We start from the raw sequence: 26,895 nt of genomic DNA, 5'->3' as shown, positions 1-26,895 counted from the left end.
TGACGCCAGATGTGTGGGTTTCCCATACAGCCAGCAATTCTGTGGCACCAGCCAGATGTCCTACATATTTAACTCAGTTCTGTCACTATCTACCTGGAGATCTTATCAGATCACACAAGTTAAGGGTTCAGTCCTTCAAGACTGCACACACACATACACTCCTTCAGACGTCAATTGCAAATCCAGGTTTCTGACCAACTGGCTACAAGTCAGAGGCGCCCATCACCTCTTCCTCAGGTTTGACTGATTCGCTAGAGCAGCTCACAGAACTCAGGAAAACATTCTACCTACTAATGAACAGTTTATTAGGAAAGGCTGGAACTTAGGAACAACCAGACGGAAGAGGGGCGTAGGGCAAGAAATGTAAGAAGGGGCGCAGAGCTTTCGTGGCCTTTCTGGACACGCCCTTTCTGGACACGCTACACTCCCAGCAACCCCACTGTTCACCAGCCTGGAAGTTCTCTGAACCCCAGTCCTGTAGGTTTTTATGGAGGCTCCATTACACAGCCAGAGTTGATTAAATCCTCGACTGTTCATGACTGATCTCAGTCTCTACTCCCCAGAGTTCAGGGGCTGGGATTGAGGCTGAAAGTTCCAGCCCTCTAATCATGATTGGTTTTCCAGGCAACTAGCCCCCATTCTTAAATTACCCAGGGGCTTTCCAAAAGTCATCTCATTAACATAAAGCCTGGAGTAGTTGGAAGGGGCTTGTTATAACAAAAGACAACTTTATCACTCCAATTACTTAGGAAATTCCAAGGGTTTAGGAACTCTGGGAAGAATGAAGGAAGACCAACATGTATGTATTTATTTTTTTAACGTTTATTTTTGAGAGAAAGCGAGAGTGAACGGGGGAGGTGCACAGAGTGGTAAGGGTGGGGGGTGCGGGGAGGAGGGACAGAGGATCTGCACTGGGCTCCAGGCTGCAGATGCGGGGTTTGGACTCACGAGAACCTGCTGACAAACGTGGGGTTCGGACTCACAAACCGCAGGATCATGACCTGAGCCGAAGTCGGATGCTTAACCGATGGAGCCAGCCAGGCACCCCCCAAATATGTATTGCTTTTTATAAATCACAGCATCACAGCTGAAGTTTTGCCAGCCTTCATCCTGGGCCCTCTTTTATATAGGTCAATAAAAAAGAAATAGAAACATAAATTAGGTTATGTCACTCCATTTTGTCATCATTTCACATTTTAAATAAAATCTAAACTACTTTTCATGACCTATAGGGCTATGGTAGGCAGAATAATGCCCCACCCTCCCACCCCGAAGATATTGCTATAGATTGAATGTTCTCATTTCCCAGAAATTCACAGGTTAAATCCTAATGCCCAATGTGATGGTATTTGGAGGTGGGGCCTTTGGGGGTGCTTAGGTCATGAGGGTGGAGCCCTTATGAATAGGATTAGTGCTCTCATAAAAGAGACCCCAGAAAGCTCCCTTGCCTCTTCCACCAACATGAAGACATAGTGAAAAGACAGCTTTCTATGAACAGGAGACTAAGTTCTCATCAGACACTGCTTCTGCGAGCACTTTGAACTTGAACCTCCCAGCTTCTAGAACTGCTAAGAAATATTTCTGTTGTTGATAAGCCACCCAGTCTATGGCATTTTTTTTAATTTTTATTTTATTTTAGTATGGTATTTTTGTTATGGAAGCCCAAATACAGTAAAACAGATGTCCATGTCCTAATTCTCAAAATCTGTGCATATGTTATGTAGCAAAAGGATGTAGCTTTGCAGATGTGATTTGATTAAAGATCTTAAAATGGGGATATTATCCTGGATTACCTCAATAGACCCAATGTAACCACAAAGGTCTTTCTTTTTTTTTTTTAATGTTTATTTTTTGAGAGAGACAGAGCGTGAGCAGGGGAGGGGCAGAGAGAGAGAGACACAGAATCTGAAGCAGGCTCCAGGCTCTGAGCTGTCGGCACAGAGCCCGACGCGGGGCTCAAACTCACGGACCATGAGATCATGACCTGAGCCGAAGTCGGACGCTTAACTGAGCCACCCAGGCACCCCAACACAAAGGTCTTTCTAAGTGGGAGACAGAATGGTCAGAGCCAGAAACGACGTTACCCTGCTGACTTGAAAGTGGAAGGAGTCACAAGCCAGGGAATGTAGGCACCCTTATACGCTGGGAAAGGCAAGGAGAATGGATTCTCTCCTGGATTCTCCGCAAGGAACGCAGCTCTGCCCACACCTTGATTTCGGTTCAGTGAAACCCTCTCCAGACATCTGAACTCCAAAATTATAAATTGTTTGAAGCTGCTGAGTGTGGTGATTTGTTACAGTAGTAATGAAAGAGAACTTCAACTACCTCCATTTTGACCTCAGTCTGTACTTTTTTGATTAAATTCTTTCCAGCTTATCTCTCAACTCAGGCAAAAGACCCCGCAGGCAAAGCGTCCGCTGAGTGAGCCCAAACTACCCCTCAAGCAACAAAGACTGCCCTGAGCCAGCCAGACCTGGAGTGATTGACCCCAAGGCAATGACTGATTGGCCCTTCACAGCCCACCTGCCTGTACTCACCGACCTTGTTTCACATTTTCCTTGTATAAACATACAAGTATTTTCAGCACTTTGGAGACTGTCTTGGAGACGCCAGGCTGCAGTCTTCCCGACATCAGCTTCACAGAAATAAATTACTTTCTCATTTCACCACTGACGGAGCCACCCAAGCACCCTTTAAATAAATAAACTTATTGGGGTGCCGGGGTGGCTCCAGTTGGTTGAGCATCTGACTTCGGCTCAGGTCATGATCTCAAGGCTCGTGGGTTCGAGCCCTGCATCCGGCTCTGTGCTGACAGCTCAGAGCCTGGAGCCTGCTTCGGATTCTGTGTCTCCCTCTCTGCCCCTACCCTGCTCATGCTCTCTCTCTCTCTCTCTCTCTCTCTCTCAAAATAAATAAAAATTTAAAACGTTTTTAATAAATAAACTTAAAAAAAAATACACTATAGGCTCAGTCACTTAAGCGGCCAACTCTTTTTGGCTTGGTGTTTTCGGCTCAGGTCACAGTCCCGGAGTCATGGGATCGAGCCCCACATCCGGCTCCACACTAGGCATGGAGCCTGCTTAAGATTCTCTTCTCCCTCTGCCCCTCTCCCCCACTCTCACGCTCAATCTCTCTTTCTCTCTCAAATTTAACAGCAAAAAGAAATCGCTAAATAATGAATGTGCATCAGTCTGAATAAGGATTATCGCTTTAGTTCCAGAGGGATGGTTAAAAGTAGATTCTTTTTCTGGGGCACCTAGGTGGCTCAGTCGGTTGAGCATCTGACTTTTGATTTCAGCTCAGGTCCTGATCTCACGGGTCATGGAATCGAGCCCCGAGTCCACTCTACACTGACAGTTAGGAGCCTGCTGGCGATTCTCTCTCTGCACTCCTCCCCTGCTCATGTGGGCGTGCACACGCACTCACTCTCAAAATAAACAAACAGAAAGTAGATTCTTTTGCCTAGATGAAAGGAGCTTGAAATCTAGGCAGACTCACAAAGTACGCATGAAGCACAAGCAGATTTTTAATGTCACCATCTTTCCAAGACTGGGAAGAAAGGGGAAAGCACCAAGCCAAAAAGGGAAGTGAAGGGGTGGAATGTGTCACCACCTGAGGATGGGTGGGGTCAGGGCTGCCTCATCCACGAAGTACCATTCATGTGGACACTGAAGATGCTTTACTACGCTTCCTTGCCGCCACTGTGGATCTGAACATATATGGTCACATTCTAGCGTTGGGTCTCCCCTTGACATCTACAGTGTGAATCGGCATACCCAGGAGTTAGTCACTGACCAGTATAGTGGAGGGAGGAGACAAGACCTTCAGTGAACCATATCACATGAACTCCGTTGGCTAAAATGCAATGTGGGATCTGACCACAGGTAGCCTTCTGAAAAGCGTATTTATTATAGAATTAATATAATAAGGGATTACCTAATACAATGTCTTAGACACTTAGAATAAATCTCCCTATTAATACACCACCCCCCCACACACATAGTCCTTCTGGGTGTAGAGGCTGCCTTTAGTCAACAGGCTTGAGCAACGGAATGTAGAAAGAGCCCACAGTGACCATCTGTCTAAACACAGCAAGGCCCATCGGGGAACCCACCTCAAAATATCTATAGGACCTAACCAACCAATGGGCTACTTACAACCAGGCACAGTTACCAAAAAAGGGAAAATTCTGTATGTCCCAATATCTCCTCATCTTCCCCCTTTTTAAAATGTTTTATTTTTGAGAGAGACAGAGTAAGAGCAGGGGAGGGGCTGAGAAAGAGGGAGAGACAGAATCCAAAGCAGGCTCCAGATTCCAAGCTGTCAGCGCAGAGCCTGAAGCAGGGCTCGAACTCGGTGAACCATGAGATCATAACCTGGGCCGAAGTCGGACCCTTAACCGACTGAGCCTCCCAGGCAACTCTGCGTCCCCCCTCCACCCCCCTTAAAGAAAGCCTCCTTCCACTGCCCCGGAGTCTCTCCTTTGCCATCCTGCCTGCAGCGCCTCCCTTTACGGGTGTATCCAATAAACTTCTATCGCTTTTGTTCTACCCCAGGTGGATCCTTTCACTGTCCTCGCCACTGGCTTCCACCCAGTGGAGTCACCCCACATCTGGAGGCCCCCATCCAATCGGGAGAGACACCACACTAGGTAGGGTGAAAGGCCACAGTGCCTTAAATTCTAGGTAGTAAGTGGTGGTCACCTTCTCGGTACAAATGTTCCTTCTCTTTCTCCTCGGCCACTACCTCGACCGTCACAGTGGATTGGATCCGGCATGATCCTTTGCCTAGAGACCGACCCTCCAGCATTAGGAGAGTGAAGGACAGACAGTGTGTACTCTTGCTTTGGGAGCAAGGGGCACCAGGATCAGGAATCTTATAATGGAGACCTCCGCTTCTGCACGTAGTTCGTCCACTAAGGATGCTATAATAAATTGCTACCAACTGAGTGTCTTAAAAACAATACATTTGCTCATTCACCGTTCTGGAGTCTGGAAGTCCAAATTCAAGCTCCCTGCAGGGTCACGCTCCCCGCTCAGGTCTCCGAAGTCGACCTTGCCTTTCCCATCTTTAAGTAACTGCTGATGCTCCTTGGCTTGTGGCGGTAACACCACTCTCCACCTCCACCTTCACAGGATCTTCCCTCTGTGTATGTCTCTGTGTGGCCTTCTCCTCTTACATGGATACTGGCCATTGGGTTTAGGGCCCACCCTAATCCGGTATCTCATCTTAACTAATTACATCTGGAAAGATCTAATTTCCTTTTTTTTTTTTTTTAATGTTTAGTTTTTGAGAGAGACAGACAGAGCGTGAGCAGGGGAGGGGCAGAGAGAGAGGGAGACAGAATCTGAAGCAGCTCCAGGCTCTGAGCTGTCAGCACAGAGCCCGATGCAGGGCTCGAACTCAGGAACTGTGAGCTCATGATCTAAGCCGAAGTCAGATGCTTAGTGTACTGAGCCACCCAGGCGCCCCAAGATCTTATTTCCAAATAAAATCAGATTCTGAGATTCGGGGGGAGGGCATGACTTTTGGGTGGGCACTGTCCAACTTACGACGCTGTTTATAATCGACGCTGTTTATAATCGTGCTCTTTGTGTGTGGCTGTTTACACTCTTGGCTCTGATTGGTTATTGGCAATTTAGCAAACCTGAATATGTTGATCCTTGATACGATTACTGCACCTACTGGCTCTTGCCACCTCAGCATTGGACTGTTTTAGAGAAGTTTTAGAGAAGTTTTTAGAGAAGTGCAAGTGACACGGTTATTTTGACACTATTAAGATGTGAGCTAGACCTTACCAGGATGCAGGCAGCCTTTGACATCTGGAATTCATAAAAAGCTATAAAAAAATAAAATAAAATAAAATAAAATAAAATAAAATAAAATAAAATAAGAAAATAAAAAATAAATAAAAATAAATAATAAAATAAAATAAAACAAAAAGCTGTGCCTGCTTGGCTCAGTAGATAGAGCAACTCTTGATCTTGGGGTCGTGAGTTTGAGCCCCACATTGGGGATAGAGTTTACTTAAAAAAATGACTGGGGGTGCCTGGGTAGCTCAGTCAGTTGGGCGTCTGACTTTGGCTCAGGTCATGATCTCATGGTTTGTGGGTTCGAGCCCCACATCGTGCTCTCTGCTGTCAGTGCAGAGCCTGCTTCGGATCCTCTCTCTGCTCCTTCCCCACTCACGCTCTATCTCTCAAAACTAAATAAACATTTAAATAAACAAAAAAGAAGCTATGGCCAGGACTGAGACATAATTTACAAACATAGTTGCTTTACAGTTCACACCCTGACTCCGTTATGCTTTACAACAGACCTGAACCAATATTAGAATCATAGCGGGGCACCTGGGTGGCTCAGTTGGTTAGCCGTTTGCCTCTGGATTTCAGCTCAGGTCATGATCTCATGGTTCATGAGTTTGAGCCCTGCATCGGGCTCTGTGCTGGCAGTGTGGAGCCTGCTTGATATTGTCTCTCTCTCCCTCTCTCTGTCCCTCTCCAGTTCACTCTTTCTCTCTTTCAAAGTAAATAAATAAGCTTAAAAAAATTACAAACAGAATCATAGGAAACAAGCATATTCCTTAAGTATTTGCTAACGTTGCAATGTATCCAGTCTCCAAGGTTGTCAAGAGTCCCATAAAATGTCCATAGCACAGAGTCTTGCCACGCAGGGAGAGAGAAAGCTCCATCCATTTAATCATTAGAGATTTTATTTATATTTATATTTTAATTTACTTACTTTTTTTTGAGAGAGAGTGCACAAGTGCTAGAGGGAGAGAGAGAATCTTAAGCAGTCTCCACACTCAGAGCAGAGCCCCACACGGGGCTCAATCTCCCAACCCCCGGATCATGACCCAGGCAGAGATCAAAAGTCAGACTCTTAACCGATTGAGCCACCCAGGCACCTCCCCCATTTTATTTTTTAAGTTTTAACTAATCTCTATACCCAACATGTGGCTCCAACTTACTACCCCAAGGTCCAGAGTCACATGCTCCATTGACTGAGCAGCCAGGTCTCCCAAGTGCGTCTTTGTACCATGTTTCTCTTCGACGTACCATGCTCGGTGTCTATGAACGTTTGTGATACCCACTCCTACATCTGTTCTGTTTTCAGTTCTTCCTAATGGCCCATGGAACCTTTGATGATGTTGCTACAAATCTTCTTCACCTCTTAGTTCACTTGTCTCTCTTAAGGAAGGCATAAACATTCCTGTTGGCTCTACTCTTCGTAGATGCAGGTGAGGTGAGGTTTTAAGCAGAGGCTCAGGCCCACCAACTCCATATCCGGTCTTTTGTTCTTGGTGGTATTTCTCTGATAGGGTGAGTCTCCCCATTCAAGATCCCTTGCGATTATGTCAGCCTCATTCGGGCCATCTTGAAGGGTCGTGTAGCTTTCTTTACTTCCATGCAGACTTGGACCATTTCTGTCTCATGATGGCTGAAGTTGGGCTAATAGGACGTATTTTAATTTTATTTTTTAAAGTAATCTCTACACCCAACATGGGGCTTGAACTCACAATCCCAAGATCAAGAGTTGGCATGCTCTAGGGACTGAGCCATCCAGGTGCCCCTAATAAGATGTATTTTAGTTATTGTGAAATGTCCATGGGTCTATATCCGATCCTGGTTTGATCCAAATGAGGTGTTCATCACCTTAGCAATTAGTTGTGAAGTCAATCTGATAGGTTATGGTCAGTCTATTTACAGGTAAACTGGGTACACAGTGTCAGATAAATAGGATGGTTATAACGAAGTCATTGAGGGTGGTCAATGTAAATGCTTTGTTGTTTTTAAGTTTACTATGAGAGAGAGAGAGCAAGACAGAGAGTGCACACGTGCACGAGCAGGGGGAGGACAGAGAGAGAGGGAGAGAGAGAATACCACGCAGGTTCCATGCTGTAAGTGCAGAGCCGGAATCAGGGCTCAGTCTCACGAACCATGAGATCATGACCTGAGCCAAAATCAAGAGCCACACACTTAACCAACTGAGCCACTCAGGCATCCCAAAGTAAATGCTTTTATTCTGAAAGAGGTAACGTAAGAATCTTGTACTTGTAGTTTTATTCCTCAATAATCTTTAATGTCTTTCAGCTTGATTATAGGACTGTATTTTTTCTTTAAGTAGGCTCCATACCCAATGTGGAGTTTGACTTCACAACCCTGAGATCAAGGGTCGCGTGCTCTACTGAGTCAGCCAGGTGCCCCTAGAGGACTGTATTTTGGTTGTTTGAATAGCTCTAGGGTGTCAGGATAGTTGCTTATTATGTAATTTAGACAATTTATTCTGCCAGAACACTGTTCCATTTTCTATTTATTTCACCCCAGGCTAGATTTAGGTGTTTCCTTAGTAACCCATTAAACTTTTTTACCATTCCTGCTTCTGTAGGATTATGAGGCATAAAGATTTTCTTCTTACTGCCCTAGACTCATGTCCTTATTATAATGTTTGTTTCCTGGCTTGATTCTGTGGCCTAGGGGGTTCCACAGATACTAGGTGTCTGTATGTCTGGTATTATGGATTTCGCATCTATGTAAACCCCAGTCCTGAGGAAGTATCCACCACAGCCATTTCCTTTTTCCTAGTGACTCGATCAAGGCTCCAGCATGTTCTATCTACCAGATTCATTTTCTGCTAGCTCTTCAAATTGTGTGCCCCCTTTTCTATTGTCAAGTGACATAGAAAAGACTAGCAGATTTGACAATGTTTTAGTATGTGCTGTTTTAGGACTAACTCTCTCCCATCATCATCTAATTGATAAGTTTGTCCCCATCTGTCCATTTGCTTGGGGACCCATCTAGCTAGTATTTTGTCAATTAACCATTTTTGATGTTATCTTTCCAGTTAATTTATCTACTTTTTGATTGTATTTTGCTTCTTGAGTTTTACCTCTCTAGGTGCTGAGACATGATCTCCTAATGTGTCAGACTGTCAGACCTGATGTATGTTCTCCCATATTGGTTTTCTCCATACTGATTAGCCATTCATGAGACAATTATTTGTTTTCCATTTGGGGCACCAAATTATTAGGCCATTGGCTACTGCCCATGGATCATAATTCAGGATAATTTCAGGATCTCCTTCGTGTAAGTTCTGACTTATTGGCAATTGTACTTATTTTATTTTCATGTTTATTTAATTTTGAGGGGGGTGGGAGGGGCAGAGAGCAAGAGGGACAAAGATCCAAAGCAGGCTCTGTGCTGACAGCAGAGAACCCCACTGCCAGGCTCGAACTTTCGAACCATGAGATCATGACCCGAGCCGAAGTCAGATGCTTGACCGACTGAGCCACCCAGGCGCCCCACTGGTACTGATTTTAATTCATCATATTGAGCTGCCTTGTCTGTCCCCTACCCACCAGAGTTCCTCCTGTGGTTGTATTTAGGGCTGCTGCTTTGCCCTTGATCTCTTGTGGTATGAGTGAGGCACTCCTATCCTTGAGCCATCATATCAGCTGTGTCCTAGTGTCAGCTCAGACCAGGAGGGTGGTGGATGAGGTCTTCCATGCCCTCTTTGCTCATGGGGCAAGTCTGGCAAAGACTGAGACACTGCCTTCTCAATGGAGGACGCTGTCGTGTCCTTTCCCTTATATATCATTTCCATTTGGGTGAATAAGATGTTGTGGTGACCACTTTGTGTGGTCTGCACCGAATCTAGCTTATACCAAGACGTGTTACTTGGTTCTTGTTTTGGGACTCCCATCAGTCCCTCTGTGTCTGGTAATGCAAGGAATGTAATCAATGCCCCTTTTTCCTTTTTTTAAAGATTTTATTTTTTATTTCTTTTATTTTTGAGAGAGAGAACGTGCGTGTGCAAGCTGGGGAGGGGTAGGGGTGGGGGGTGGGACAGAAGATCTGAAGTGGGATTTGTGAGGATAGGAAAGAACCCGGTGTGAGGTTTGAACTCAAGAACCATGAGATCATGACCTGAGCCGAAGTCAGGCGCTTAACTGTATGAGCCACCCAGGTGCCCCCAAGATTTCATTTTTAAGTAACTTCTACACCGAAGGTGGGGATTGAACTCACAATCCCGAGATCAAGAGCTGCTGGCTACTGAGCCAGCCAAGTGCCCATCCCCTTTTTTTCTATCAGGTTAACTTTCTGTATCAGAAAAGTTCTTTGGGGGCACCCGGGTGGCTCAGTCAGTTGAGCACCGGACTTCGGCTCAGGTCATTAACTCACAGTTCATGGGTTCAAGCCCCGCATTGGGCTCGCCGCCCCTCTCCCTCTCATGCTCTCTCTCAAAAATAAATAAATGTTAAAAAAAAAAAAGGACATTTGTCTTTAATGTTTACTTATTTTTAAAAAGAGATGATTAGGGGCGCCTGGGTGGCTCAGTCAGTTAAGCAACTGTCTCTTGATTTTGGCTCAGGTCGTGATCTCACTGTTCGTGAGTTTGAACCCCACATTGGGCTCTGTGCTGATACTGTGGAGACTGCTTGGGATTCTCTCCCTGCCCCCCGCCCCTTCCCTGCTTGCTCTGTCTCTGTCTCTCTCAAAAATACACAAACTTTAAAAAATCTCATAAAAAAAATTAAAGGAGATGATTATACCGGCCTCAGGGCTTTTCTGGAATGAAGGTATTCAAGGCCCCAGGCTTGAAATTGGCATCCATGAACAGTTATTTACCAGTAGCTTATCAAACTGTAAGTTGCAGGAAAGAATGTGACAGATGAGATGTGACACCCCCAAGTGCAGAAGCATCAGCCCATATTCCAGACTCAGAGAGCGTCTGAGGGAAAGAGCCCTTAGAGATGATCCAATCTGCTGACCCATTGGACAGAATAATAAAGGCACATCAACTGGGTAGGACAACTATCGTTTCCTCCAGTTACCCAAACATGTAGGGAAGACACCTAGGACTCAGAGCCGAGATGCCCAGCAAACGCTTGGCTTCTTGAAGGAGCTGCACTATCTCCAGCCTCTAAGCTGAGGGGCCTCCCAGGGCTTCCCAGAGGCTGTTTCTAGAATGCACAGCAAGGTTCCACATGCTCATATTGGCTTTGACTGCCCCCTAGGGGACATTTTTCTCCAGATCCTTGGGTACCAGCTGCATTCCCCCAGCAAAAGGGTTGGGGTACTGTCCAAGCTTGCTGGCCCTCTCCTCTTCTCTCTGCTCACTCCCATGGTCCACTCACCCCGGCTTGTGACTTTACATAACATCCACATGCCAACTGCTCCCCAAATTATATCCCCACCCACACTTCCCCAGCGAACTCCAGACTCAGAGATCCAACAATCGCGTGCCATCGCCGGTGGGAATTCTAATGGTCTCAATCGGGATGTGTCCAATGCTGATCTCCCCATCCTCCCCCATCCCCAAGTTATGACAACGCCGTCCTTCCCTCTGCCAGGCTGAAACCCAGGATGCCACACTTAACTCCTCTTTCCTTCACACCCAAATCCAATGTCAGCAAATCCCATCGGTTGTACCTTCAAAATATGTCCAGAATTTGACCACCTCTTGCCATCATGGTCCAAGCCACCATCATTTCTAGACTCATTAAAATAGTCTCCTATATGGTCCTGCAGCATCTGGCCCTGCCCAGTGGTTCTTGTCTCAGAGAGAAAGCCAAAGTCCTTACAATGGTCACTAGGGCCCTGAATGATCTAACTCATCTCCTGTCACTCTCCCCATCACGGCATTCACTCCATGCTATTATTGCTTGTGTCAGGCATGCTCCTGCCTCAGGGCCTTTGCACTTGCTCTTCCCTCTGCCTTGCATCTTCTTACTTCAAAGAGCTACATGGCTGGCTCCCTCACTTCCTTCAGATCTTTACTCAAAAGACCCTTCTCTGTGAGGCCTCTGTGAAGCCTTTCTATCAAAATTTCAGCATCTCTCTGACATTTCATTTTTCCCTGTCTTGCTTTGTTTTTTCTTCTTAATATTTATCACTATTCCATACACCATACATTTTATTCATTTATCCTCCACTGGAGTACAAGTTCCACAAGAGAACTTATTTGTTTATTTTGTTCTCTGAAATATCTCCAATGCCTAAGATAGAGGTTAGTGATGTTTGAAAACGGAGTTTACGTCTTTCTGTTAATTTAGTCTTCCCAATAGGCAATAAGATACTTTAGTATGGTCTTCATTTTATAGATGAGAAAACTGAGGCACAGAGAGGTTAAGTCACTTGCCCAAGGGTCACAGAGCTAGGAAGTGGGACCCAGGGGGAATACTCTACTTCTCTACTTACTAATCTTATTTATGACCATTATCTGTACTCAGATTTATCATCATTTAAATGAGGCCCGTAAGAATGCCCTCTTTGTGGGGTCATTGTGATGATTATGCGTGATAAAGCGTGCCACAAGGTTATAGCCAGTACCTGGAATGTTGTAAACACTTGAGAAGTGGTCCCTACATTAAGTTTGTCCCTAGTTCACGAAAGGTAGAAATATTTTCTGCACAAAGCCTGGTCAAGGGGATGAGAAGTTACATTGTTTTTTTTTGTTTCCTTTATTTTTAAAAAAATTGTTAAATTAAAAAAATTTTTTTAATCTTTATTTTTGAGAGAGAGAGAGGGAGACAGCGCAAGTGGTGGAGGGAGGGAGAGAGAGGGAGACACAGAATCCGAAGCAGGCTCCAGGCTGTCAGCACAGAGCCCGACACGGGGCTTGAACTCACAAACCACAAGTTCATGACCTGAAGTCTGACGTTTAACCGACTGAGTCACCCAGGCACCCCTGTTTGCTTTAAATGCTTATTTATTTTTGAGAGAGTGCATGTGTGTGCGTGTGCGTGTGCGTGCTAGTGGGGGAGGGGCAGAGAGAGAGAGGGAGGGAGACAGAGAATCCCAAATAGGCTCCGCTCTGTCATCACAGAGCCCCATGCAGGGCTCCATCTCAGAAAATGTGAGATCCTGACCTGAACAGAAATCAAGAGTTGGAAGCCGAACCTACTGAGCCACCCAGGTGCCCTGGGAAGTTACATGTCACTACTGTGGTCATTCCGCTCTGTTTTTCTGTGCAACATGCCTTAGCCACACCAGCTAACGAGTTCCCTGTGACTATGACATGTACTCAGTCCTCTGCTTGGAATATTTAGTACAGTTCCTGCATGGAAACTCCTTTGTGTCCTTTAGGGCCCAACTCGGGAATGCCCTCCTCTGGGAAGCCCTTCCTGACTTCCCCAGGTACCTCACATTCTGGTGTAGTAAAGATTGTAACTTATTTAATGATTGCTTTTTGTTTGTTTATTGATGTGCTTAATCTGAAGGCTCTACCAATCAGATTCCTGAGGGTCAGGTTCTGTGGGTCCTGAAGCATAGAAAATTTGAAGGCACTCTTTAAAAATATGGAATTTACAGGGGCGCCTGGGTGGCTCAGGCGGTTAAGCGTCTTGATCTCGGCTCAGGTCATGATCTCACAGTTCATGAGTTCGAGCCCCACGTCGGGCCCTGTGCTGACAGCTCAGAGCCTGAAACCTGCTTTGGATTCTGTGTCTGCCTTGCTTTCTGCCCCTCCCCCACTCATGTTCTGTCTCTGTCTTTCTCAAAAATAAACATTAATTTTTTTAAATAAATTATAAACACAAAACCAGATTTGAAAGTGAATATTTAGAATGAGAAAAAAAATCATGACAACTTTTAAGGTTAAAATAACTGACAAATAGCACAAACAATATAAATCCAAAACAATAATAATTTTTCTTGTCCTTTTTTTTTTTAAGTGTTTTTTTTTTAATTTTTTTTTTAACGTTTATTTATTTTTAAGACAGAGAGAGATAGAGCATGAACAGGGGAGGGTCAGAAAGAGAGGGAGACACAGAATCTGAAACAGTCTCCAGGCTCTGAGCTGTCAGCACAGAGCCCGACACAGGGCTTGAACCCACGAACTGTGAGATCGTGACCTGAGCTGAAGTCGGACGCTTAGCCGACTGAGCCACCCAGGCGCCCCTAAGTCTTTATTTTTAAGACAGAGAGAGACAGAGCATGAGTGGGGGAGGGGCAGAGAGAGGGAGACACAGAATCCAAAGCAGGCTCCAGGCTCCAGGCTCCGAGCTGTCAGCACAGAGCCTGACATGGGGCTTGAACTCATGAACCGTGAGGTCATGACCTGAGCCAAAGTCGGACGCTTAACCAACTGAGCCACCCAGAGGCCCCAGTAACAATTTTTCTTAATCGACTGCCCAATACTGTTCTGTAATACTCTCTTGCTTTTTTGGCTACATACTCTTGTCACTTGTGTGATAACTCTATGATATTTTCTTTTTTTTTTTTAATTTTTTTTTTAACGTTTATTTATTTTTGAGACAGAGAGAGACAAAGCATGAACGGGGGAGGGTCAGAGAGAGGGAGACACCGAATCTGAAACAGGCTCCAGGCTCTGAGCTGTCAGCACAGAGCCCGACGCAGGGCTCGAGCTCACAGACCGCGAGATCATGACCTGAGCCGAAATCAGACGCTTAACCAACTGAGCCACCCAGGCGCCCCTTTCTTTTTTTTTTTTATGTTTTATTTATTTTTGAGACAGAGACAGAGCATGAGCAGGGAAGGGGCAGAGAGAGAGGGAGACACAGAATCTGAAGCAGGCTCCAGGCTCCCAGCTGTCAGCACAGAGCCCGATGTGGGTCTTGAACCCGTGAACCGTAAGATCATGACCTGAGCTGAAGTCAGGCACTCAACCCACTGTGCCACCCAGGCACCCCATATTTTCTATAACAGGACTAGAAAGATAATTCAATCTTTCCTCTAGCATGATTGATCAAAATTAGTTTTTTATTGGGGCACCTGCCTGGCTCATTCAGAAGAGCATATGACTCTCAATCTTGGAGTTGTAAATTCTAGCCCCAAGTTGGGCATACAGACTGTTTAAAAATAAATAAACAAAAAAATTAGTTTTTGTTAGTGATCATTTACATTTTTTTCTTCAGCTTTGCATTTTATTATTGATATGCTTATTTGTGCCCTTAAGGATTGCTCTCAGACTTGGGATAAACTCTACCCACTGTGAGCTGAAAGATTTGGGAGGATTTTCCATAGAGTAGCTTCTGGCTTCATACATTTCAAACCTTATTTCTCCTCTAACACCCTCACACCTGGCGGGCCAGGCATGATAATGACCTCTGATTCTGTACCTTCATATCACAACACTGGGGAGGACAGCACAACGGGTGTGAAGGGCATTCCTGGAAATTACTTCGGAGCATCCAGAAATAATAAAACTCTACCTGGAAGAAGCTAGGACCTCATTAACACATCCTTCCAAACCCAAACCCAAACCAACCTCCATTTAGCCAGATTACAAAAATGCCCATGGCATTGAAGCGAGGTGTGATGGAGGAGATGGGGTGGAAAGAGACAGCCAGCGGTTTGAACTGACGGCGGTTAGAACATCTTACTTCTGCAAATTTTACAAAAACATAAAACCCCACGCAAATAATGTGTCCTAAATCTTCAGCTTCACAGGCTTCGTGGTACATCCGCTCCTGCTGAGGTGGACTTGGGTCCTCTCAGAGTCTCCCCCAGGCCCAGCCTTGGACAGCACATACACAGTAGGGCAGAAAGGTAGCATCGAATGTCAGCTCTGGAAGGGACAACTGTTACAGAGCTTGGGGGACAGTGGTTTTAACTTTCTCAGAGAGTCCTGGGACTCTGAAGTGGGGTCTCAAGGCTTCAATTAGGGACTTCTTCAAACATTGTGCACCTTTGTTTAAATAGTAATGACATTAAGCGTCATCACCCAGCACTGGGCACTTTACTATGTAAAAGACACTATTTTTTTTTTTTTAAGTTTATTTATTTTTGAGAGAGAGAGAAAGCAGGGGAGGGGCACAGACAGAGGGGGACAAAGGATCCAAAGTGGGCTGACAGCAGACAGCCCAATGCAGGACTCACACTTATGAACTGTGGGATCATGACCTGAGCCAAAGTTGGATGCTTGACTGACTGAGCCACTAGGCGCCCCCAGACACGATTCTAAGTACTCCCCCTGTATCAACTTACTGAACTCTTACAACAAACCTAGGAAGTTGGAACTATCATTACCCTAGTTTACAGGTAAGGAAACAGACTCAAAAAGTTCCGGTTTTATATATTAATGTTCCATGTAACATACGTTCTGAAAAAAATTATTGTTTTTCTTTAAGATTTTATTTTTAAGTAATCTCTACACCCAACATGGGGCTCAAATCTACAATCCTGAGATCAAGAGTCACATATTCTATTGACTGAGCCAGCCAGGCGCCCCACGAAAAAAACGGTTCTAATGACAAATTTTGGAAAAACCTGAAATGGTCCAAGCTCTTTCTTTTACACCTGGGGAAGTTAAACCCAGCAAAAGGGAAATCATATGCGCAATACTACCCACCTATTCTCATTTTCTGGATTCCTGCTCTGCGCCAGGCGCTGTGCTATGTATGTCCTAGGGCTTCAGAGATCAACAAGACCCTTGTGGAACACAATCTTAGTCGGGGGCCAATGGATTATATACACAAGATATAAGTAAGCCAAATAATTCGAGTGCTGAGATAATAAAGGTGGGGAGATGTGACTGAGTGATAAGGAGGGAGAACACTAATTCAGATTGAGAGCTGGTCTAGGAAGTGTGGTCTTAGGAGGTGACATGTGAGCTGACACCTGAGTGACCTGAAGAAGCCAGCCATGGAATGCTATGGCAGAAGAGCATTCCAGGTGGGAGGGAACTGTGAGTACAAAGGCCCTGAGGTAGAAATACTTTTTGGTAATAGAATGAACTCCTTCATCATTTGCTGCCTTTTTAGAGCCCTCAGAGTGGCCCTTGGATGTCCTGGGCTTCTCTCAAGCTCAGCCCTAAGATGCCGATTTGTCCAGAGAGCAGGTCTCTGAGGCTGTGGGTGCCCCTCCCAGAAGCCTTGTGGCCGAACCGGATCTGAGTTTCCTGGTTCCCATCTGGCATGGGGTAAGCAGACATCTTCCCCGCCTTCTTTCCCCAGGCTCCAGCCTCAGCCCCAAATCTCCATGGCAACTCTGGACACAATCCTGATCTGAAGAAGGATCTAGAGCACAAAGATCACTGTGAAGGGACCAGAGAGCTGGTGGACTTACCTCCCTTGCTCCTCGTGTCCTGCCAGCCAGGTCCCCACAACCTGGTCTCCCCAAAGACCCCAAACCGAAGATTCTGCAGGTCTGCCCCACTGCTGGGCACAGCAGGGCCTGGATGGAGGCTTGTCTCCCGCAGCTGCCCCAAAGGCTGCTCCTGTTGGGGGCAGCTGCCCTGGCTGCATCTGCTCTGGAGACAGGTGAGCATGAGGGGCCTTGGCTCAGACGGGCAGGAGATGTGGGTCCTACCACCCTTAGAGACTGTATTTCCCCAAGATGGGCTGGGACCCCTTGACTTGGAGGAGGTTGGGAACCCCTGTGCCTGGTCTTGCTTAGTACCCCCAAGTCCACCCCAAATCCCTCCGGAAGGCTGGAACTCCAAATCACCAGAAGCAGGGGTCAGGGGTGTGTGTGTGTGGGGGGCAATGGACAACACCATGGGCTTTGAGGTCAGACACTGTGTGTTCACACTCTCACGCCTCTTCTCACATTTCCACCCCTGAGATCACTGTTTCACCTCTCAGTGTCTACAGTAAAATGGGAATAAGGGCCCCTTAGGGGACTTTTATTATTGTGCATATGAGATAAATGTGCGAGACACTTAGCGCCTGGCACATAGAAAAAAACACTCAATTCACTCACTCTTGAAAACTCCCTCCTCTCCTGCATGCCTCCGGGGCACGTTCTGGCTTTACTAGGTCCCCGCAGATTTGAGAAAATGCTCCCATATCCTGAGCCCTGCTGGTGAATTGCTTCCCCAAAGACCCACGTCCTGGCTGGTCCTCAAGACCCACTCATGCCCCTGCGATGCACCAGAAAAGCCACCTCCTCTTCTCTATCGTTACAAAAACTCAGAGCTAGTTTGATTATTTATGCATTATCTCATTTAATCCTCACAACAACTCTGTACCCATGAGGATGTTTTGGGATGTAAGTAAACAGATACCAAACTAATGCCCTTAAAAGGACATTTATTATTTCACTCATGGGGCCATAGATAATTCCAGAAATGGTTAATTTAGCAGCTCAACCGTGTCAGTGATGCTGCAGAATTCTCATGACATCATCTTTGCAAAATGGCTGCTGCAGCGCTGGCCATTGCATTCTCAGTCAACCACTTTCACAAGCAGGAAGAAAGAGGGTCCTCATCGCACAGCTCTCCCTTTTCTTTTCCTTTTTTTTCTTTTTTTAATGTTTATTTATTTCTGACAGAGAGAGAGACAGAGCGAGAGTGGGGGGAGGGGCAGAGAGAGAGGGAGACGCAGAATCTGAAGCAGGCTCCAGGCTCCAAGCTGTCAGCACAGAGCCCAACGTGGGGGGTTCAAACCCACGAACCATGAGATCATGACCTGGGCCGAAGTCAGACGCTTAACCAACTGAGTCACCCAGGTGCCCCTTTTCTTTCTTCTTCTTTTTGTTTAATCAGAGAGGAAATCCTTTCTCAGTAGCCCTCAGCAAACCTTCAATCTCATTGGCCAGAATCAGGTCACATACCAATCCCTAAACCCTGCAAATAGAATTAGGATCACAAAACCTGGTTTAGGCCAATGGCCAGGAAGGCTGGTACGTTGCTCCCTGGCAGCTGAGAGATACTAAGATTCTTCTAGCAAGGAGCAACAGGAAAAGTCTGTGTCTGCTCCCTCCTCCAATAAGATGCTAATTATAGCTAACGTGGGTGACACTCATTAAATGCCAAGCACTGTCCTGAGCACCGAATGCTTACATGTTCACAGTCCTTTAGTTTCAATTCCAAACTATGAAAAGCTCTGAAAACTGAAATTCCTTCTTAACTAATTTACTGAGACTTCCTGACTCGAACCGACAGGGGGCTGTTTCTTGTCTTCATTTGCCCTGCTTAGGGTTATGTATCCCTACACCTGCTCTAGCAAATGCGTTTGATAATGGAGGTCAATATCCTGCATATACACCACCTTATCTTTCTAAACTCTGGAAAATTCTGAAATGAATCCTAGAGTTTTTGAATAAGAAATTGAGGGGGGCGCCTGGGTGGCTCAGCTGGTTAAACTCACATCATGATCTCGCAGTTCCTGATTTCCAGCCCTGCGTCGTCGGGCTCTGCACTGACAGCTCGGAGCCTGGAGCCTGCTTCGGATTCTGTGTCTCCCTCTCTCTCTGCCCCTCCCCTGCTCGTGCTCTGTCTCTCTCTCAAAATAAATAAACTTAAAAAAAAAAAAAAAAGAATAAGAGCTTGAGGACCTGAATTTAATTATTTAATCCTCACAAAAATTCTGAGATTGCGCAATCATTCCATTTTACCGATGGGGAAACGGAGGTTCGGAGAGGGTGAGTGACTTACTTGGGGGTCACACAGCGGGCAGGGCTCAGAACCAGGCCGCGCGGTTCCCGAATCCGTGCTTTTCCCTGCAGCCGACCTGGTGGACCTCTGCGGGCAGACGTGGCAGGGGGACGGGCTGCTGCTGCGCTCGCACGCCGCCTCGCGCAGGTTCTACTTCGTGGCCCCGGACACCGACTGCGGGCTCTGGATGCGGGCGGCGGCCCCCGGCGACAGGATCCGCTTCCAGTTCCGCTTCTTCCTGGTCTACAGCTTGGCCGCGGCGCCGCGGGCGCCCCCGGGGCCTCCGGCGTCCAACGCCTCCTCCCCGGAGCCCGCCGACCCGTGCGCCCCCGGGTCCTACCTGCAGTTCTACGAGGGCCCGCCGGGGGCGCCCCGGGCGCTGGGGGCCCCTCTCTGCGGCCTGACCATCCCCGCCCCGGTGGCGTCCTCCGGGCCCTTCCTGGGCCTCCGCCTGCTCACCAGAGGCCGCCAGCCCCGCGTGGACTTCGTGGGCGAAGTCACCTCTTTCCGGTTGGGTGGGTTGGGGCTGTGGGCCGGGACCCGGACCTCCAAGCTGGGGGCAGCTGAAGGCGGGGGGGGGGGGGGGGGGGGGCCCCCCCGGGGGGGGGGCGGGGGGGGGGAAGAGGGGGGGGGGGCCTGGGGGCGGGGGGGGGCCTAGGAGCAGGGCGGGGCCTGTGGGGTGGGGTGGGGAGGAGGACTGGCGGCTGGGCTCGCGTCCGCACCGTAAGGGGGGCTCCAGACCCAAAGAACCCCCCCAGAAATCTGACTTCCAGGGACTTGTGCAGCAGACCTCCTACCAGCCCCTCACACACACACACACACACACACACACACACACACACACACACTGACCCGCTCACAATTCTCACTCCCACAGGGCTCCCATACTCTCCCACATCCCACACCTCACACCCACACTCGCATACCCTGCACACTCATTCACTTGACCCACACGCATACGCCTTACGCCCAACACCCACACGCACGCACCCTGCACACTCACTCACAACATTCATTCACGCGACCCCCTCCTGCACACTCATTCACACGACCCCCCATCCCTCACACCCAACACCCACATTCTCGCACATTGTACGTGTGCATATAACCCACAACTTTGCACTCGTTTACACACCTCACCCACCCACGTGCCTCACATGCTGCACACTCACACATGTGGTTCCCCTCATACACACCTCACACACACAGTACCACTTTGCACGCTTAGATATGACTCACTCACACGCTCTCAAGTTCACACGAGGCTCCTGTGTCCTGGGTCAGCGCTTCAGATGATTGCAGAGGGGCCGAGTTAGGACTCTTGTGACTGAGTGACAGCCGCTTAAGCAAGGAAAGGGAACTGATCTTAATTAATAGTAATTTGTTAAGCATTGCCTTTGCCCCTTGCGTGCCAGATCTGTTTCTCCCGGCAACACCATGCCCGTCTTCTTGTCCTCATGTTTATGGATGGGAAACAGGCCCGGGGAAGTTAAGGCAAGTGCCCAGGTCTCCCTGCTCACACACGGAGCGACGGGGCTTTATGGCTAGAGTACGTCCTCTTGCTCAAACTGAATTCAAGGCCTTAGTCCCGACAGGCTGCCCCGGATTGGAGACACTCACTTACGTCGCAGCAGAGGCTGTGTCCAGTGATGGTGAGGAGGTGAATTGCCAAAACTCAGGATTCCAGAACCACAGAGAAGCTTTACTGCCAATTCTGGCAAAATATCCAGGCTGGAGGATTGATTGATTTTCAAAGGTTTTTTGTTTTTTGTTTTTTTGTTTATTTATTTATTTATTTTGAGAGAGAGAGAGAGACAGAGAGACAGAGACAGAGAATCCCAAGCAGGCTCTGCGCTGTCAGTACAGAGCCTGACGGGGGGCTCGAACTCACAAACCATGAGATCATGACCCGAGCCCAAACCAAGAGTCAGTGAGCCACCCAGATGCCCCCAGGTTGGAGGATGAAACATGGGATGTGAGCGCTTTGAGTAAAGAGTGTGGCGGTCTCTGAGGGCCTGTGCAGGTTCACCGAGAACTTGATCTCTGTGTGCTAGGCCCTGGAGGGCCTGTAACACCGAGTTGGTCGGGGGGTGTCCCCAGGCCCACCTCCTTCTTCCCTGGCCTTATGCCTGGTCTGATTTTGGATTTTAAATTCTCTCTCTCTTCCCCATTAGAGTTTCTGGCTCTGGGAGGAACTATATGAAATTTGCACTCTGGTTTTTTTTTTAATGTTCATTTATTTCTGAGACAGAGAGTGGGGGTGGGGACAGAGAGAGGGGGACAGAGAATCTGAAACAGGCTCTGTGCTGACAACAAAGAGCCCGATGCAGGGCTTGAACTCATGAGCCTTGAGATCGTGACTTGAGCCGAAGTTGGACGCGCTGAAATTTGTACTCTAAATCCTCAGGGACAAGACCGGTGGTGCCTGGGGTCCCCTTTCTGGCTCCTGTAGACTGTAGCATGCCCAGGGGCCTATGACGTTTTGTAAACAGCAGTCACTGGCTGGTTGAGAATTAACCTCTCACTTCTCCCTTTCTCCCTGTGGCCTTGCCTTCTTGCAAGATGCAACTGTCAGCCAAGGACCCAGGAATGCTGCCGCTGCTCATTGGACTCCCAAAAGCAGGTGGCAGTGGTGAAGCCTTATCACAGCTTTGGCTTCCTTAGATCAGTCTTGTCATCTGAATGAAGAAAGGCCCATTGCACATCTTCAGGCCACACACGCAGTCCCAGTCACTCACGCCTGCAGGCACACCCTATCGGGTTCACGCACACACTCTTACACTGACACTCACCCATACACAACCGCACTATTTGTGTTTTCTTTTATATTCACTCTTACATCTACTATCTATCTATATATTATTCACCTTCATTTGTAGGTGAAAAAAACCCAACTCAACTTTGTTTAGCCTAAGGAGAGTGGGGGGGGGGGTGCTATAACCAGGATATTAAGGCGTTGGTTCAGGTGTAGCCGGATCCAGCAGTTTAAGTAATGGCACCTGGGTTCTGTCTCTTCTCTGTCTTTGCCTTGTGGGAGTCTGTTTGGCCTCCATCTCAGGCAGCAAGATGACCCTGTAGCTCCAAGTCCCTGGTCACCATTAACAGCTCTAACTTCAATGAAATAGCGAGCATCTTTTCTTAATGGTTCTAGCAAAAGTTCCAGGGCCAAATCGGATTAGTCGTGTGAATCACGTGTCCATTCCCATGGCCAGGAAGTGGAATGCTCTGATTCCCACGCCCATCCCTGAGCCATGGTGCTGGTCAGTCCCACCTGAACCAGCTTTTCTCCACAAAATGGGATGCTGGGTGAGCCAACCTCTCCGCACGCCCCGTGCATCGAACCATACAATTCAGCCCCGTACATACACGTTCGCCGGGACGACGCAGGCTATGTGCACGCACATGTGCAGACACACCTGCACACCCTCTGTGTGCCACAGTGTTTATGAGCATGGGACTGAGTTTCTACTCTGCTACTTAGATACGGGCTGTGTCGCCTCGGTCACATGACCTAGCCTCCCTGGGCCTGTCTTCTCATTCCTAAAATGGGGTTCATAACAGTGTTTCTCCCACGGGGTAATTGTGAAAAGCTGACGGGCTGGGGTGTGAGTGGGGTACTTAGAACCACGCCCGCCATGCAATGGGGACTCGATAAATGTTAGCCGTCGGCATCGTCCCTGTGACCGGGCGCCCGTCTCCCATGAAACGCCCACCCGTGCTCTCTCCTGCTCGAAGCTCCCACGTTCCCTCACTGCAGGGCTGCACATCCCTTTGAGTCATGGGCTGCCTCAGGGCCCTCACCTCCTGCCTCCCCTCTTGGCCCCAGGATCCTGTGGTGCCTACTTCCGCTGTCGGACCGGCAGGTGCATCCCGTGGAGCCTGGTGTGCGATCGCTGGGGTGTGGACAACTGTGGCGATGGTAGTGACCAGGCATCCTGGCCACCGGCCGACTGCAGAGGTCAGTCATGGGTGCGGCCTAGGCCCCACTGAACAGCTAGGAGGGGAGCGGGGCTGACTGCCCTTCCCTGGGGCAGGGCATCAGCGGGGAGGTCGGAGGCAGGGGCATGGCAGGAGAGAATAAGGTGAAGCACAGTAGGGAGGAATCTGTGTAGACGGGACGACCTGAGGATCAGAGCAAGCGAGCGCCGGAATGATGCTGGAGAGGATCTAATTCAGCTGCTTCCAAAATCCAGCTGCTTAGTGGTGGAAGCTTTTCCTAAGTGGAATTTCGCCCAGAGGCCCAAGCCTCAAAAGGAGAGATGCTCTATTTAACTGGACATGGAGGCCCAGGCCCTGGCTGACTGATGTTTCACCAAGGGACCTGAGTTGGACCTTCAAGACTTAACTCTGGAAACCACGGATCCAGTCTGACTCACACATTTTATGTATGGGGAAACTGAGGCCTGGGGAGGAGAAATGACTTGCCCAAAGTCATAGAGTCAGGGAGTAACATAACCAGGAATGAGCTCTGTGGACAGAGCGGGGACCAAAATAGATCACTCAGGAAGATCCTTCCTGCAAATCTAAGATGCCGCCTCCTGCAAACAGGGCTGGCATGCCCCGTTGAACAGGTTGTTTACCGAAAAATGCCACTTAGCTGAAGGGTGAAGGCCAGCTTCCCAGGACCCCACGCACTTACCTGCCAGGCCACTCCTCAGTCTACTTTGCAGATTCACCATTATCTGCCTGACACTCTGTGCTTTGTGCCCGAGGCCCCATTCCTATACCCTCCTTTCCTCCAGCCTCTCCATGCCCATTCCTCTGGTGCTCTCCTTTATGTGACATTGCCATCTGGACTCGTCTTTGAACTCTAGTGACACACCGACCTCCTTACTCAATCTCTCCATGTGGCTGTGTAGGTGGCGTCTCAAACTTAACTTGCCCCAAACTGAACACCTGATGCACAGCCCTCCCCCATCCTGCTCTTCACCGGCATCCCCTGCTCACCAAAACTGCTGTCACCTTCCCTCCTTTCCTCTCAGCCCATAGCCAAGCCATCCACATCATCAGAATTTGATGTTCTGCTCGGGATGAGACTGGAGTTATGGGTCACTGGCAGGAAGACCCCGGGCCAAGTGTCCTGTTCATCACCCCGTATCCAAAGCACATACTGCCAGCACCAGGTGGTGTTTGTAAGGTTTCTCCACTGTTACCTTTGCTGCCTCCCCTTTCTCTACTGTCCTCTTTGGAAGAAGTCACCCCGTGGGTCGCACACGTTGGAGTGGGGAGTGCACTCCCCGCCAGAGGGGCCTTTGAAAACAGCCCACGTGTCTCCAGCGCTCAGAACCCTCCACATGCCTCATCTGTCAGCAGAAGCAAAGCCCTGCAAAGCCCCGCGAAGCCCACAGTCGCTGTTCCTTTTGTCCTGTGGCTCCTCTGGCCCTTCCCCACCTCCCTTTTGCTTCCTCCCCGCCTCCACGCCAGCCCCCCCTTCCCTTCCCGTCCCGCCTTCTGGCCTGGGCTGAGCTGTCGCTGCCCTGAACCTTGTTTTCGGGGGTTTACCTTGGCCTCCTGTGGGTTTCCACTTAAGTATCTTAGTGAGTTCCTTCCTGGCCCCTTTATTTGACATAGCACCCTCTGTCCACCGACAGGTGAATGGATGAATACAATAGGACATGTCTGCACAACGGAGTATTCTTCCGTCCTAAAAAGGAAGGAGATTCGGACACATGCACGAACATGCAACACAGCAATGAACCTGGAGGACACTGTGTGAAAGGAAATAAGCCCATGTGAAAGGATAAATACCAGGATTCCACTTACACGAGGCACCCTGAGTAGCCAGATTGTACACACAGAAAGAATGGTGGTTGTCAGGGGCTGGAGGGAGGGGGACGGGGAGTCAGCGTTCCCGTGGGGACAGAGTTGCGGTTTTGCACCGTCTGGAGATGGTGGTGATGGTCGGGCAACCATGTGAATGTGCTAACGCCACTGAACTGTATGCTTAAAAATGGCTAAAATGGTTCATGGTGGTATATATTTCACCACAGTGAAAGAGGAAAGAACGCTGACCCTAGCCAACCTGCCCTGTCCCTTCCCCCTCTTACTGTCTCCACAGCGCCTCTCCATGTGACATGACAGAATTTGTGCTCCGTCTCGGCACCCTAAACCGGGTTTGTCCATTTCACACACTGCCGGTTCCTCCTGTCCCCAGGGCAACGCCTGGGGGGCAGTAGATGCTCAAGAAATAGTAGTCAAATGAGTGGAAGAATGGCCCTCTCTCTGCCTCAGTTTCCTTATCTGTAACATGGGGATGATAAACCTAAGGTCTCAGAATTGTCATGAACCAAGTGAAATACTGCAGGTAAAGAGCTCAGCGCCTAGTACAGCGCTTGGTGCCCAGAAAATGCTCAAGACAGATACATCCTCCTCCTTTAAAAAAAAATTTTCTTTAACATTTATTCATATTTGAGAGACAGAGAGAGAACATGAGTGGGGGAAGGGCAGAGAGAGAGGGAGATATAGAATCCAAAGCAGGCTTCAGGCTCTGAGCTGTCAGCACAGAGCCCGACGCGGGGCTCGAACTCACAGACCGAGAGATCATGACCTGAGCCGAAGTCAGCAGCTTAACCGACTGAGCCACTCGAGCTCCCCGATACGCCCTCTTTCTTGGGAAGTGGCTCCATCCGTCAACCCCGGGCGCTGGAGCTCCAGTCCTCCCCTATCACTGCTCTGTGATCTAGACAAGCTACTTAACCTGTCTGTGCCTCACTTCCCCTATCTGTAAAACGGAAATACTAATAGTAACAAGAGAGGTTTAGGGAGGATTCAGTGAGACCGAGTCGAGTCCTCAAAAGTTCTCTGTTACTCTATCATTTCCCGCTGCAGGTCCCTCTCTGGTGCCCAGCCAGGCGAGGGTTACAGATGGCCATACCTCCCAGCCCCTGACGCCCTCCCCAGCTCTCAGGTCTGCAGGCCCCCTCCAGAAGGCGGCCGAGAGGAGCCCCCTGGCCGGCCGGGCCCTCGAAGAGGGGGATACAGCAGCTCCTCCGGGAGGTATGCAGCTCTTGGTTCCCACCTGATCCCATTCCTCCCACCAAGGTCACACCTGTCCCTCTCTAGGTGACAGGGATAGGGCAGCAGGCCCAGGCTGAAGCCTGAGTGGACTCTCCCTTTCCTTCTGCAGGTCCCCGGCTCCGGGCCGTGGCACCGGTCCCTTCGCTGGTCCTAGCCTCCACTGGCCTCCTTGTGGGCCTCGCCTGGTGCTGCTGCTTCTCCAGCTGGCTGGCCTGGCGGGCTGGTGCCCGTGGCCTCTGTCCCAGCTGCACCATCTGTCACATGTGTCCTGGCCAGGTGGCTCCTGGGGGGCCGCAGCCGAGCAGGCCGACCTTCTAGGGACAGGGAGGATGTCCCTAGAGGCTGTGGCTTCAGAGAAAAGAGAGCCGGCTCTGGGGTCAGACAGACCTAGGGTTCTACCCCGTCCCCAGGAGGGCCGTCTGACCTTGGGCAGGTTGCCTAACCCTCAGACTCAGGCTGCTCCTCTGGAAAATGGGAGGATTCCTGCCTCACATGGTTGTTGTGAGGAGCTACCGGCGGGCCCTCTGCTGGATCCGT

At 48.8% G+C, this 26,895-nt stretch overlaps 1 protein-coding gene and 1 long non-coding RNA gene across 2 annotated transcripts; one reads left to right on the top strand and one right to left on the bottom strand.

The window, feature by feature from the left end:
• Nucleotides 1-771: 771 nt before the first annotated feature.
• Nucleotides 772-19,602, bottom strand: LOC125912998 (uncharacterized). The gene is made up of 3 exons (XR_007454891.1): nt 19,342-19,602; nt 17,031-17,214; nt 772-1,119 (listed from the first exon to the last, which is right to left on the bottom strand). It is a non-coding gene; the product is annotated as an uncharacterized LOC125912998 (long non-coding RNA).
• Nucleotides 17,143-26,376, top strand: LDLRAD2 (low density lipoprotein receptor class A domain containing 2). The gene is made up of 4 exons (XM_049617869.1): nt 17,143-17,224; nt 19,413-19,856; nt 23,168-23,299; nt 26,170-26,376. Exons 1-4 carry the CDS (start codon nt 17,143-17,145, stop codon nt 26,361-26,363), a joined length of 852 nt encoding a protein of 283 aa, XP_049473826.1. The 3' UTR covers nt 26,364-26,376.
• The last annotated feature ends 519 nt before the right edge of the window (nt 26,377-26,895 follow it).

The sequence above is a fragment of the Panthera uncia genome (genome assembly GCF_023721935.1).
Source record: "Panthera uncia isolate 11264 chromosome C1 unlocalized genomic scaffold, Puncia_PCG_1.0 HiC_scaffold_4, whole genome shotgun sequence".
NCBI lineage: Eukaryota > Metazoa > Chordata > Mammalia > Carnivora > Felidae > Panthera > Panthera uncia.
The sequence above is the reverse complement of the archived record's forward strand: the minus strand, read 5'-3'. Positions and strand labels throughout refer to the sequence as shown.

Coding starts and splice junctions, on each gene's coding strand:
- LDLRAD2 (XM_049617869.1), top strand. CDS start 17,143: ATGGAGGCTTGTCTCCCGCAGCTGCCCCAAAGGCTGCTCCTGTTGGGG. Junction 19,857..23,167: donor AGTCACCTCTTTCCGGTTGG/GTGGGTTGGGGC, acceptor TCTTGGCCCCAG/GATCCTGTGGTGCCTACTTC. Junction 23,300..26,169: donor GCCACCGGCCGACTGCAGAG/GTCAGTCATGGG, acceptor TTCCCGCTGCAG/GTCCCTCTCTGGTGCCCAGC.